Here is a 13595-nt window from a genome sequence, read left to right on the forward strand (position 1 = left end):
ATAGAAACCACATCATCAGCCGTGCAGCACTCAGGTCCCATGAGCCCCAGGGAGGGGCCCAGAGCCTCAGCACAACCAGAGAGGGATGCAGGGAGAGAGACACCATCAGGGGGGTGACTGCAAGAGGGGCTGAGATCCAGCTCCCAGCAAGGGACTGGCATCTTCGTTCCGCTGCATTGCCCTCCACTGGGCAGGAGAGGCCAAGTGATTGGGGCCAGGCGATCCACAGGCCCCAGAGGCTGTCACTGACCTGACATAGCTGGACTGGTCCCGGAAATTGTTGCACAGAGGGTTTCCATCCAACCACAACTCCTCCAGCTTGAGCCCCTTCACCTTGTCCAGCTCGCACTCAGACTTCAGCTGTGGCAGGGAAAAAAAAGAAGAAGAGGGGCAAAGCATGAGTGCAAGGTCACGGAGGGGTGGCTGGACCGGGGATGATGGCAGCATCTACCTCATTGCGGGTCAGATTGAGGATCTTGAGATTGGTGGCTTTCTGGGCCAGCTCCGCCAAGTCATCTAGCTGGTACAGCTTGTTGCTGGTGAGATTCAGTGAGAGCAGCTGCAATTGCAGAGTGGACAGAGGGTCAGAGGAGAATCCAAGACAGAACTACCCATCCCTAGCAGGGTGGCATGGCGCTGAGCGCCCAGACCGAGGTTCCAGGATGACCCCCCCACCCCTCACCTCCGGGATGTTCTCTTCAATGATCTGCAGCACAGCCTGCATGCAGTTCCGCCGGTTCAGCACCACATCAATGTTCTGTGCCACCAGGTCTGGAAGAGACGCACAAGCTGAGCACCCCACACCAACACCCTTTCCTCGATACCAGCCGCCCCACACCTGTCAGGAGAACACGCACCTGGGTCTGTGCGAAGGCTCTTCAGGTCCAGGGCCTGCTGGGACCCGTCATATCTCTTACTCATGGTGAGCTGAAAACACAGAGACCATGGGTCAGAGGGGATTGGTCTGCAAAACCCAGCAGTGGAGGGCCTGGGGCAGGCAGGCAGGCAGGTCCCTTGCTTGGCTCCCCTAGGTGCCATGGGATGGAGTCCTGGGGTAGTTTTGCCCAGGCCCACAGCAGTGTGACAAGCTCCTCTCCCCTACACCCCACCCCAATATGCACCAGGAACCCCCAATCAGGAAATAGTGCCCCATTTCCTAGAGCTTCCCAGAGCTGGTGCAGGCTTGAAGCACCTCCCCATGGGTCTCCCCTGCAGAGCCCAGTGGGGGCACAAGAGAGCTAACCTGCACCACTCACCTTCAGCTGCTCAATCTCCTCCGGCTTCAGCTCCTTCTGGACAGACTGGGGTGGAGATGAGTGGTTGACAATTAGCACCACCTGGAAGAGAGGCAAGCTAGGTGACAGAGGGGCAAGAGCCAACAAGGGGCAGGAAGCCCATGTCAGGGTACTGGGGGTGTCACAGAGGGGGCCCATGCAGTGCAGAGAGGTGTCTTTCAGGCTATGTGAGGACTGTTCCCATGCTAATCCTGCCAGAAGAGCAGAGACCTGGCCAGACCCAAGGGGCCCCCCAGAGAAAGGAAGGCACAAGGCCAGCTCTAGGCATTATATCCCTCCTTCACCCATGGGGGTCTTTCCAGCCAGGTGCTAAACACAGAATGGCCCAGGGGAGGGGGAATCATACCTTGTAATTGTCTCGATCTGTGATCTTGCGGGACAGCTGCTTGAGCGCATTGGCTGTTGCCATATCCTCAATATAGAAGTAGGCCCGGCTTTGGTCGTAGTGGAACTGAGGGGAGAAGCCAAGCAAGTCAGAGAGCCCTGGTATCCCCGCCCTGTCAGGAAGAACCTGGCTGAGCTATGCCTGCCTGCAGCCATTCCCATCCCCGCAGCTCCACTGGGGAAGCTGAGGCATAGGGAGGAGGACTGACTCACTCAAGCCTGCAGAGCAAGTCTGTACCAGAACCAGGAAGGGCACCCAGAAGTCTGGCCTGACTACTAGTGCCCCCCTGCTGCAACCACTAGACTCCACTTCCCTCCCAGAATTAGGAATTGAAACCAGGAGTCCTGACTCCCAGACTCCCCTCCCTTTCCAAGAAACAGGGATAGAACACAGGAGTCCTGACTCTGCCTCCCTGCTCACAGCCTGCATGACATCCCAGTGCAGCTCTCACCTCCACTGGAGTAAAAGGGACACTGGACAAGTTCTGGAGAGAGCTCAGAAGCCATGACTTATCATACTTCTTTCCATAGGGAATCTAGGAAAAAAAGGCACTTGTAAGTAGCATGTCAGTAAGCTGGCAGCAAACTATGGGTCTGGGAGCTACGGAGGTCTCAGGGAACAGCCCTGCTCCTAGGAACCAGGAGCATCAACCAATGAACAACAAGGTCCATCCCCCCTGCCCAGGAGTGCCTGCTGATCAGACACTTGGCAGCTAGGCTGGACATTATGCCCCCTTCACAAACTGAGTCAGAGGGGCAGGACAGCAAGATGACCTGCAAGGGATGTGCCCTGGGTTACCAGGATGTGCCAGGGCTGTGGGGTAGGGGCTTTGCCAAATTCCCTGTTCCCTCCCTCACTCTCCAGCACTCACTGTGACCTTGTACCACCTCCTCCGGCTGCTGCTGCTGCGGCTGGCACTGTCACTCCTGTCCTGGGGGGTGAGGTCTCGTTTCACTGTGACATGGATGTTGGTGGCACCTCCCCGGCCCCGGCTGTGCCAGTCATCACCTCGCCTGTTCAGCCGTGACCCATAGGGAGCGCTGAGAAGCAGAAGGACTCAAGCGCTTAGCATTAGAGACATGTGTGTGTGTCTGTCTTGAAAGCTAAAGGAACCCAGAAATATCTGATTGAACCCTATGGTCATCGCTGCATTAGAATAAAATCTCTGCAGCAGTCCTCCAGACACAGAGACCCTATTTATCACCAGCACAGGAACAGTGCAGCTTTCCCCTCATCCCCAATCAAGAGCTGGAGTGCAGCTTGTGCCCCCTGGAGGGGAAAGGCCACAGATTCCATTCCCTGCCTCCCTAAGTCAACCAGTCCCCTCACCTTGGGGCCTGACTGAAACAAGCATCCCCTAGAAGGCATTCCCCCACCCTGAGCCATTCCATCACAGACAATGCCCAAAAGCACCTCTCACTCACTATCTGGTTCGAAGACTGTCATGGGCGTCGCTCATGGGAACATCTCCGTCGCTCTCCTCCAGCTGACCAGAAGGGCTGGGACCTGCTACGCCCCGGCTCCACGAGCGGTGGTTCCCCTCACTGTACATCTTGCCTCGGAACGGACCCCGACCTTTCCTTCTCCTCCCAGCGAAGCCCCCACCACCACCTGCACTGCCCACACGGTCATCATGTTCTGTGCAAAGGAGCAGGAGGAGCATCAGACACCATTCCCTCTTTGATAGCTTGACACATGGGAAACTGCCTACGCTAACCCCTAACCCTCCTGAGCCCTTAGGTCTGCATCAGGAGAGATGAGAAAACGCATTAGGCCCTGTCGCCTCCACCGCTTTCCCAGTCCATCCCGCGGGGCTCCCAGCGCCCCCCCCCCCGCCAGCATTTCCACTGCACCCATCCCCCCCAGAGCCCCTCATCGCCCTGCCCTCTCCCCACGCTGGGCTGGGAGATAGGGAGCAGGGACCCCCCAGCAGACAGGGAAGCCCGAGCTAGATCACAACAGAGACAGCCCCCGTCCAGCACCCCCTCCGCAGGCCCACCCCCGAGACCGGCACAGGCCCCCCAGAACCCACCCCCAAAGCGCCGCCCTCCAACCCTCTCCCCACCCGACCCCAAGGCTCCGCCCCCCAAACGCCACCCCCAAGAGCTCCCAAAGGCCTCAGCCACAGCCCCTCCCGCGTCACCCAGCCCCCTCACCGCTGTACCCCCCTTTCCCTTCCTCCGCCATCGGGGGGGGCTCCGCGCGCCGCTGCTGGGCGGGGGAGGGGAAGGATAATCTCGCTAGTTGGCCGAGCGGAGGGAACTAGGCAACGATCCCACCACTCGGCTCCGGTCCGCTGACCGAGCGCATGCGTAGACAGCCTCCCGGGAGGTGCGCATGCGGTGGGCGGCCCGACCGGAGGCATTACGCATGCGTAGTTCAGCAGAGTCGGACGCTTTTCGATGAGAAGTTACACCTCCCCCTATTTGTCCCCGAAGAGGTGGAGACACTACGCATGCTCAGAAAAACCGACGCTCAACGCGGCTCAGAACGCTGCGCTGCGCATGTCCACAAAAGCCCCCTCTCTTTCCTTTCCGAAGTTTCTGTTGCGGCTGAAAGGAGGGGCTTTCGGGGACAGCGCTGCCCCTGCGCTGAGGGTTCGAGTCTTACCTGCAGAAGCCGGGACTTCCATTGGATCTGCGTTCAAGTGGCATCCTAGCAGAGAATGTGGCAGTGGGACCACTAGCTACCTAGATCATCTGCCTTTTCCCCATCCCACACCCCCAAGATCCTGGGTTCCAGTCCCACCAGTGGATCCTTGGCCATATTCTGTGGCTGCAGCTTCATCTTTGGACAGCTGCCCTCTCCTGTCCCCCTTGGCCTCATCCCTGGGACTACCCCTGTGAAGGCCCCAAGCTTCAGCATCCATGGGGACTATTATAACTCCTTTTGCTCCTTGCACAGTATGACAGACACCCACGGGGGCCACAGCTCTGCCAAAGGTCCTGCCTTCCTTGTGGGTATAGAGGCAGCATGCAAGCTTGTGGTCCTCTATCCATTAGGACAACATGACACCCTGTGCACTGGGGATGACATATCAGAGGGCTGGTATTCCAGCAGCCAAACCCACTTCAGGGGCAAAGGAGGTGCAGAAGCAGCCTACTTTCTCCCAGTGCCATGTGCAAAACTACGGTAAATGCATCCAGGATGAGTGAGCACAACCTCAGCCCTTCCCCACTTGCCATTTCATCCTGAGTTTTGTGCTGTTTCTCCTAAAGTCCCTGGAGGCAGATCACGTAGGAACCACTACTTTCATTTCTAGCCCCCATGTTTGGAGAGGAAAAGTTGAAACCCTTATGAACCAGACCAAAAAGAACTCAACTCCCCCCAGATCATTTTTTAAAATAGAAATCTGGTGATTTTTATGGGGGCCAACTTTTTTTTTTTTTTTTTTTTTTTTACCCCTTGAGATTGGCACTATTTGCAACCTCTTTGGGTCACAGGTTGTCTCTGCTCTGTTTGAGCAGTGCCAGCACAACAGGGCCCTGGACTAAGGTTCCCACACACTACCACACACCAACTAATAACTAGAGGTGGAAAGTGGGAGGTACTGCACCTGGAGAGGAGCAACTGGTAGGATGGACACACTTTCCAGGGCCCTGAGACTGCAAGAGATCCCACAAACATCATCCACAACCAGAACAGGCAATCCCAAAAACATGCCCCAGGCAGTATCTTTTGGGATCATATCATATTAAGTGACCAAATCATATTAATGCTTTATGTATCTCTGTGGGCCAGGGACTGTATGCACTCCATAGGGGAAGCAGGGCCGCCCAGAGGGGGGGCAAGTGGGGCAATTTGCCCCAGGCCCCACAGGGGTCCCCACAAGAATTTTTTGGGGACCCTGGAGTGAGTCCTTCACTTGCTCCATGGCCCCCAGAAAACTCTTGTGGGGACCAGGCCCCCCGGAGCTGCTTCTGCTACGGGTTGTCATTGTCAATTCAGCAGCGGGGTGGGTTCTTCTGCTCCGGGGCGGAAGGACCCCCGCCGCTGAATCACTGCAGAAGTGGAAACCGATGCCGAAGTGCTGGGTCTTGGCAGTAATTTGGTGGGGGGCTCCCGCTGTGGGTCCCGGAGCGGAAGGACCCCCCGCTGCTGAATTACTGCCAAAGCGGGGGCCCCCCATCGCCAAAGACCCCAGGCCCCCTGAATCCTCTGGGCCGCCCTGGGGGGGGGAGGGTTACCACAACTCCTCCAGGAACCAATACTCCTGAGATCAATTACTTAAGGCTTAGGTTGTAAACACCTCAAGAGAATTGTTTCCCATGGGGAGGTTTGAATATTTGGTCCAATCTGGCTTTTCCGGAGACTAACAACACAAGAGGTTTTGCTCTGCAAAGGTAAACTGACACAGGGCCATTTCTCTGATCCAGCAAACAGACAGGACTTTATGTCTAAGGGGGGACCTCCACCCTTGTGGAATAGTTGGTAAGACTTTAGCGGAGTGGGGCCTCCTAAGACAGATGGGTGATGTCCACTATTAGCATGCCTCTAGACTAGGATCTTTTTTTTAAAAGATGTTCTCTGTTATGCTTTTACCTTAAAAATACATGTGCTTAAAGAGCTGCAAGGTGACTTGTAATTGCTGGCAACATACTGGTCATAGTCCTCAGGCACTGGCTGTGAGACAAACCTGCTTGCTGGAGATATCACAGTGGAAGGCTGTACAGCCTCAAAACCCCAGTGAGGAGGGAGTGGGACAAGGGTCTCTGCCTGGAGACCAGTGACAGCTGGAGACCTGAGTGGACCACAGGGGGGATACAGTTGAAGTTACCCTGAAACTATGGCACCCAGTTTGCCTTGCATTGCAGGGCTTGTCAGGACACTAACATCTCAGTGAATCAGAATACGCTTCTCAGTGAACCTTCCACCCATCCCCTGCAAGGGGTCTCTCCTTTCATGTCTGCTCCTTCCTGGTTCTGATGCTCTAAGAAACTGAATTGTTGCCACTAGGCCTGGCCCTCTGCTGGTACCCAGCACCCCCACCACTTTTTAAATTATCCTATTTGCAGCAGCCCTGTTGCCCCCATCCCAGCATCTGGTTTATATACAGACTCCCCCCATTACTATCAGTTCAGCCCAGAGGAGGACCTGGTGTTCCGCTCCCTCTGCCATCTTTCCTAGAGAGCAATCAGCAGGTTCCAGCTGGAAGCAGCGGCCAAGCACAGGCCCCTCTCCCTCTTTCCATCCAAACCCCAAAGGATCAGCCCCAGATGACCCAGGTGGCAGGGCAGGGCAGACTGAGCTCAGTGCAGCAGCAATGATCTGCATGGCCCCAGTCTCTCCCCTCTCCACTTTTCTCAGTCAGAGGACACTGTCCAACTCCTCAATATATGAGGGAAGCTGGCCAGCTGGTTACCAGCTCAGAGGGGTGGGGAGCAGGCTCAGCCCAGGAACCTGCAGGTCACTCCCAGCAGCTTCCCAGCTAAGAGGAGACCAGAGCACAGAGACCTCAGGGTGGCAGCTGGGCCTGTGGACATGACCCCCTTGGTCTCCCCACCCAGGACAGTGGCATCCCTCCCCAAAACCCTGTGCCATCCCCAGGGCCCAGCCCGCAGGAGACACATGGCCAGCAGCAGGGTGGGGTTACAGTCAAGCTTTAATTTCTTTCCAGACTGACTCTGCGCCCATTCCTCCCAGCCAGGAAGGGGCAGGTTACACCTCTCCTCTTCCTCACAGGTCTGTGTCTCCTCCATCACCTGACTGCAAAGGGACTCTCATTAGCTAGAGGGGGAAGCACCCACATTGGAATGTTAAGACCAGGTGATTGTGGGGAAGAATCCTGGAGGTGAAGGGGGGCTGAGGTCACAGCAGGGTCATGACTGGGGATCATCTCAGCCACCATGATCAGGCCCTTAGCGCCCTGGGCTATGCCAGGGCAGGGCTATTTACAATCAACCATTGGACAGGACATTGTGTGAGAGTACCAGCAGGGGGAGGAATAAGGCCCCTGCCCCTCCCCACTCCGCTGGGGGAAGGGGCATCACCCCATAAGGGGTTGGGGTTTAGCAAGACCATAGAGAGATGGTGAGGGGGGCACCATGGCCTAGCACCTCCTATGATGTTAAGGGAAGGAGCCACACACAGCTCACTGCAGGGACCACAGAGGAGGGGATTGAACTCTGCCCCCCATGCCACAATCACAGCTCAGGTGCAAGGAGCCCAGTGCTGCCCACCCCCGAGGGGGGCCATCAATGCAGGCCTTAAAGCTTCTCTGGGAAAGGCCAGCATGTGGTGGTAATTAGGCAACAGAGCAACAGCAGGAGCAGGGTGTGGGGGAGACACACCCACCTCTCCCTCTGCACTGACAGCCATAAAGACAGACCTATCCAACTGTCAGGGCCAACCCCAGCTGCAGTGGCGCACAAGTGGCCGGGGAGGGGTGCAGAGTGGGGAGTCTGTGCTTGGGACAGCCCCATAACTATGGGAGAAGGATGAGACTTAAATACACAAAATACAACTAAGGGTGGGGGGAATGAGGCTAACTCGTCACTCAGCCAAATGCCCCACGGGGCTGGCAAAGGCACGTCCAGGGGACAACCCCTTCCCCATGCACACCAGAGAGCTGCTAGGTGATGAGTGCCAGGGTGAGGGCAGTTAGTCCTGGCTGCAGACAGCTGGTGAGCCCCTGCACAGGATAGGGGGAGGAGTAGTCCCACACGAGGTGTGAGGTGGGCTCTGGTGAGAGTCCCAGCACTAGAGGTTCCTCCAACACTAGTGTCAGCACCCCACAGGCAGCACCCTTTGCTGCAGAGTCCTGGCGCTACCATACATGGGAACCAAAGCACCTGCCTGCCCCAACTCAGTCCTGGGACGTCCAGCCTGGGGGTTCCCGGAGCTGTAGCAAAGTCCACAGGTCACAGCGTGAGGAGGGAGAGCCCCTCTGGCACCAGGCTTCCACACCTGGGTGAGAACTAAGAGTCCAGGGCACAGCTGTCCAGTAGTGGCTCTGCCAGAGAGAGGGCGGGGGCTCCAGGTGCTGGGGGAGGGCAGGTGCAAGGGGACAGCTCAGGCCAGGAACACCACAAAGATGATGAAAAAGACGATGAGGATGAGGAAGATCTTGACCATGAGCCAGCGGTTGGAAGTAACTGACTGGAAGTATTTGAGGATCTCAGAATGCGCAGCTTCCACATTCAGCTGGGCGTCCTCCACATTGGCATCAATCCTGTGGTGGGGAGAGAGGAAACAACTGAGTGATGGGGCCCCTAGACTCCCCCACCCACCAGGCCTAGTCCCAGAGGATGAGCTCCAGACTCTTTGTGGCAGAGATGAAGCTTGCCCCCAGGGCCAACATGGGTGAGTTACAGATAGCCACTGTTCTGTGTGGGGAACTCATTCCAAGCCTCAGGAATGTGGGATGAGCCCCCAACTAGGGCTGCAGGGAAGGAAGCAGGAAGCTGTCCAGCCATGCCTATGAAGTTGGTACCTCTGGATGGTCTCCTCTTGCTCCTTCACCATGTGCGCCAGCTGCTGGAAGATGGAGCCCAGCTCCACGATGGTGGATTCAATGTTCTGCATGGTGTCCGCCCGGCTCTGGATATACGAATCCTAGAGAGGTGAAGGGGAGTCAGTGCCTGGGGCACCCCTCATCCCCCCATCCTGTCTCTGGAGCAGTCCTCCCCCCACCAGTACCTGTTCATCAATCAGCTGCAGTTGCTGGCTCATCCGGTTGTCCATGTCAATGGCCACATCCCCCGCTCGCCGGGGTTCATCCTGCAGCATCGCGGAGCCACCTGCAGAGAGAAGCCAGTGCAGTCAGGACTGCCAGAGACTAGGGAGCCCTGCAGCCAAGCCCCAGGCTTCCGCACTCCAGGCTCCCAGAGCGGGAGGGCCATCCCTGTCTCCACACAGGAAGTTACCTACTGGTCCACCTTCCCTAGAAGACGGCAACTATGCCCCCCTAGACGGTGCAGCAGCCCCCTCCCCCCCCCGCCACCAAGCATCCTCCCAAGACAAGGGGCTCTGGACTCACCCAGGTTGCTGGCAGTAAGGGGAATTGGGGTGCGGGAGAAATGCTCACGCCGGGTCCGCTGTTGCTTCAGGTTCTAGGGGAGCAAGGAGAGGTCGGAGCTGGGGTTAGATGGGGGCAGGTGGGATCTTGGCATGCTAGTTCTCCCCATGGAGGGAGGGGAACAGGGTACACACTCAGATCTTACCTCTGTTCTCACCTCCAGCACTGACTTGAAGTCATTGGACATTGAGGCCAGTTTGGACTGAAAGGGAGGAAGTGAAAGGTCAAAAGGGAACTGGGAGCAGGGCCCTTACTCAACTATTCCCACCCCAGCTCAAAATCACAGCCCTCTCCACAATCCATTCCCCCTCCACCAGCTCAGAGCCACCCCATTTCCCTCATCAGCTGCGAGCACCGCCCACTCCCCATGTCTGTCTCTAGCGGCTCCACTCCCCCTCACCTGCAGCGACACCACAATGGTGTTGGAGTGGGTCTGCACGTGCCGCCCACTCTGGCTGCCCTTGGCCCGCACAAAGTCCTGCAGCTCGGCAATCTGCTTGTTCAGGTTGTTGATGTCCTGGGGGAGAGAAATTGCTCCAATCTCAGTTGAGGCCCATACCCCCACCTGATCCCAGCTGCCCTTTGGCTCCCACCCAGCTGGGGCTGCTGTTCACAGGCTCCAGGTCCTTTCGTTCCTGCCAACCCCACCTCCCAAATAAAGAGGCCATCTCTGTCTCAGCCACCAGGAGATGCAAGCCTAGATCCACTAACCCGTTTGATGATGTATGTCAGCTCCTCTATCTCCACTGCCTTGTCGTCAAACAGGGACTTCCGCTTGGCCACTGGGGACAGAGAGAGGATTCAAGGGGTGTCCTCTGTGAGGCCACCCACCTGGCAGGCAGTGGGGCTGGGGACAGCCCCAAGGTCAGCTCACAGGAGTCTCAGCTTCTTCTCTCCACCACAAATGCCCTGCTTTATCATGGTCCCCAGGATCAGAGCTAACAGCCCCTCACACATGCAGGCACAGCACCAATTACCCTCCCTCGCTGCTCCTCAGCGGCCCCATAGCCCATCCCAGCCAAGTGAGAGAAGTCTGTGTCTCCAGTTCACAGTGGCTATAAAGAGGCGAGAAGCCAGGTTAACCCCCAGTGCCATCAGCAGCCCCTCCATGTGTGAGCCCACACCCCCAGGCAGCCCCCTCCTACCCTCCGTCTCCACCCACTCACAGATGGTCAGCTTCTCCAGCTTGGCAAAGGTGTTGCTGAGATCTTTCCCGATGCGCCTGGGTGGAGGTAGAACAGGAGACCAGAGTTAAGGGTGGGGTATGGTCTGTGCTCCCCTAGTTGGGGCCTGCTCACTAAACACACCAGCAGAGCACTCCCTCCTTACCCTAGCCCTGACCTCCAGGACAAACCCCTCCCATCCCCATTCTAGGCCAGGCAGCCTACCTCACCGTTCCACAAGATTTCTTCCTTGCCCATTGATCCTGAGCCACCACCACATACTCCCAGTTATCCAGTTGCTGAGCCCCCTCCCCAAGCCTTGGCTGGCCCAGCCCTCCTCCAGGACCAGGTCACTCTGGCCCCACTCACTTGGCTATGACAGTGAATTCGCTCCTCTGGTGCATGGCATTCAGAGCGGGTTTATTCAGCTGCAGCCCATTCTGAAAGGAGAAAGACAGACTGAACTCAGGTGTTCTGGGGATGAGCATCCCCCATACTAACAAGGAGTGGGCCTGATGCCCCACAGGAAATGAGGACTCACCTGTCTGCTCTGTAAGGACTTGCAGGCGGAGAGGAACTCCTGGGTGCGATCGCGACATGACATGGTGTCCGGGAATGACAGGGAGGAGGTGACAGTGGTGGCAGCAGGTGGGGGCAGCTCCTGTATCTGCGAAGGTCCCAGATAAACGCCCTGATCCGTGTTCTTAGAGCCGTGGCGTTTTCTCGTATTCATTGAGGCTCATAACCTGGTGCTAGGGAGAGGGGAGGCCATGGGCTCAGGGGCTCGGTTAATGGCAGAAAACCAACACCCCCCTCACCTGTCCCCATTAACCCTTTGTCCCACCCCCACTCCTCAAGCACACTCACTATCACATTATCTCCTCTGGTCCATTCATCTCTAACTGCAGCAAGGTGGTCAGGCAACTCCAAGGCACCCCTGCCTGCCCATGCAGGAGCAGCCCGACACAAGATCCAGACGGGGATCCAGGCTCCTATGAGCTCAGAGGGGGATGTAAAGGGCTTCCCCACAAATTCATCTGCAGTTCAGAAAGGAGAATGCTTTGCGGTGCCCAGAGTGCAAGGGAAGAGCCAGGCATGCACAACAGGGAGAACCCCCCCCCCCCCGCCCCACTGCACAGCTGCAGAAGTCCCCCGGAGGTATCAATGCTATCCTGCCCCAAGCTTCAGTGAGGTCCAGTCCCCATGTGAGCAGCCCAGCAAACAATATGACACTGGGTGACAGTGACAGGCAGGGATGGTGGCAGCAAAAGCCAGTGTCAGGATCAGGCCATTAGGATTAGAGTTCCATGCAAGCAGAGGCAGGAAGTGGGCAGGACTGGCGGCTGGGCTCCCCAACAGAAGTAAATAAACACTGAAGGCACTTGGGTCCCTGTCCGTATGTTGGGGTAGTCAATTATTTTCTGTCAAGGTCCAAATTTCTTGGTCAAGCTATAGTCAAGTCCAGACTCCAGAGACACATTTTTCACACGCAATAAAAACAACAACAACTGGTAAATAAAAGCAGCAAAGAATCCTGTGGCACCTTATAGACTAACAGACGTTTTGGAGCATGAGCTTTCGTGGGTGAATACCCACTTCTTCAGATGCATGCATGGGTATTCACCCATGAAAGCTCATGCTCCAAAACGTCTGTTAGTCTATAAGGTGCCACAGGATTCTTTGCTGCTTTTACAGATCCAGACTAACACGGCTACCCCTCTGATACTTGGTAAATAAAAAGATTTCATAGTCTGTTCAAAAGAGTCTGGTAGCCCAGATTTGGCCCGCGGTCCGCCTATTGACTACCCCTGTGCACCAGGCCATTTGGTGAGAGCTGCCCCTCAGCCCCCTTCTGCATACCACTCAGTGTCCCTAACCCCATTAAACAGAGAAAGGAAGCGAGGCACAGAGCGGCGGTGGGGGGAGTGACTTCCACAAAACGGCAAATAACGGCTAAGTGGCAGAGCCAGAGAGAGAACCCAGGAGTCCTGGCTCCCAGCCCCCCCTCCCACTGGGCCCCAGCGCAGGGTGCCTGGGCAGGGGGCTCTGAGCGGGGAACTCCGGGGGGTGGGAGGAGCAGGGAGAAGTGACGCTTCAAGGATCAGCTGGGGCAGAGCCTGAACGAGGGAGATGGGGGAGAGGGACCTTTGGGGAGCCCAGAGCGGGGGAAGGGGAGCCCGGGGGCCCCTTTGGGGACACACACGGGCGGGGGCTGCCCCAATCTGGGCCCAACCCTGCCCGGGGGTCCCGATCCCGCCCCCCGACTCACCGAGACGCAGATGTACCGCTGCTTGTTGCAACCTAGACCCCACCGGCCGGGTACAACGTCACTGCCACGTACGCCTCACGTAACGCGTCAGCGCGCCACGCCGAAACGTGCCACGCCCCTCCGCGAGGAGCGGCTTTTTAAAGGGGCGGCGATTGTCATTAGCCGTTCTGACCCCTCGTAACCCCGGCGTGGCGGGGAACTCAGGCGGGTGGCCCCAGCGGACCAGCCCCCGCCCGACCCCCAGCTGCAGGCTCAGCGCGCGGCCACCTCTGGGTGGGGCCGCATAGGCCACGGGACCCCTCCGGCCCCCCTACACCCAGCCTCTGGGCACTGGGCCCCCGAACCTGCCCGTGCAGAGCTGCTCTCCCCGCCCCCCCCTCACACCCTGCCATGGGGCGCTGCCCTGGGACACTGGCCCCGCCTCTAGCCCCTGCCCGGGGGCAGTAAGCCCAGCACACAAGCAGAT

General features: G+C 57.6%; 2 protein-coding genes across 5 annotated transcripts in view; both read right to left on the bottom strand.

The window, feature by feature from the left end:
- NXF1 (nuclear RNA export factor 1) overlaps nt 1-4016 on the bottom strand; it is a 135049-nt gene extending 131033 nt beyond the window's left edge. For 2 of the 3 annotated variants that reach the window (XM_050960442.1, XM_050960443.1), the window contains exons 1-10: nt 3837-4016; nt 3105-3318; nt 2552-2720; nt 2132-2215; nt 1642-1746; nt 1257-1337; nt 858-927; nt 683-771; nt 452-559; nt 251-360 (exon numbers count right to left, since the gene is read on the bottom strand). In XM_050960442.1, the coding sequence (XP_050816399.1) occupies nt 251-360; nt 452-559; nt 683-771; nt 858-927; nt 1257-1337; nt 1642-1746; nt 2132-2215; nt 2552-2720; nt 3105-3318; nt 3837-3867 (1061 nt within the window). In that variant the 5' untranslated portion in view covers nt 3868-4016. The remainder of the gene's footprint in view (nt 1-250; nt 361-451; nt 560-682; nt 772-857; nt 928-1256; nt 1338-1641; nt 1747-2131; nt 2216-2551; nt 2721-3104; nt 3319-3836) is intronic. The other variant, XM_050960444.1, reaches the window with a different exon arrangement.
- A 3248-nt stretch (nt 4017-7264) lies between these two features.
- Nucleotides 7265-13312, bottom strand: STX5 (syntaxin 5). 2 transcript variants are annotated; one of them, XM_050960450.1, is made up of 12 exons: nt 13130-13312; nt 11728-11897; nt 11402-11612; nt 11230-11300; nt 10864-10919; nt 10409-10479; nt 10098-10214; nt 9843-9899; nt 9659-9731; nt 9319-9419; nt 9113-9234; nt 7265-8851 (listed from the first exon to the last, which is right to left on the bottom strand). In XM_050960450.1, the coding sequence occupies exons 3-12, from the start codon at nt 11591-11593 to the stop codon at nt 8692-8694; spliced, it is 1020 nt and encodes a 339-aa protein (XP_050816407.1). In that variant the 5' UTR covers nt 11594-11612; nt 11728-11897; nt 13130-13312; the 3' UTR covers nt 7265-8691. The 2 variants fall into 2 exon arrangements, with proteins under 2 accessions (XP_050816407.1, XP_050816406.1); XM_050960449.1 differs by lacking the exon at nt 11728-11897 and having other exon boundaries at nt 13130-13310.
- Nucleotides 13313-13595: the final 283 nt, after the last annotated feature.

Source organism: Gopherus flavomarginatus, chromosome 6 (assembly GCF_025201925.1).
Source record: "Gopherus flavomarginatus isolate rGopFla2 chromosome 6, rGopFla2.mat.asm, whole genome shotgun sequence".
Classification (NCBI taxonomy): domain Eukaryota; kingdom Metazoa; phylum Chordata; order Testudines; family Testudinidae; genus Gopherus; species Gopherus flavomarginatus.

What these genes read in the sequence shown, in the direction of transcription:
- STX5 (XM_050960450.1), bottom strand. Translation starts at nt 11,593, where the DNA reads ATGAATACGAGAAAACGCCACGGCTCTAAGAACACGGATCAGGGCGTT. An exon ending in GAATTCACTGTCATAGCCAA is followed by an intron (nt 10,920 to 11,229) that starts GTGAGTGGGGCC and finishes ACCTCCACCCAG; the next exon opens with GCGCATCGGGAAAGATCTCA. An exon ending in CCATTGTGGTGTCGCTGCAG is followed by an intron (nt 9,900 to 10,097) that starts GTGAGGGGGAGT and finishes CCTCCCTTTCAG; the next exon opens with TCCAAACTGGCCTCAATGTC.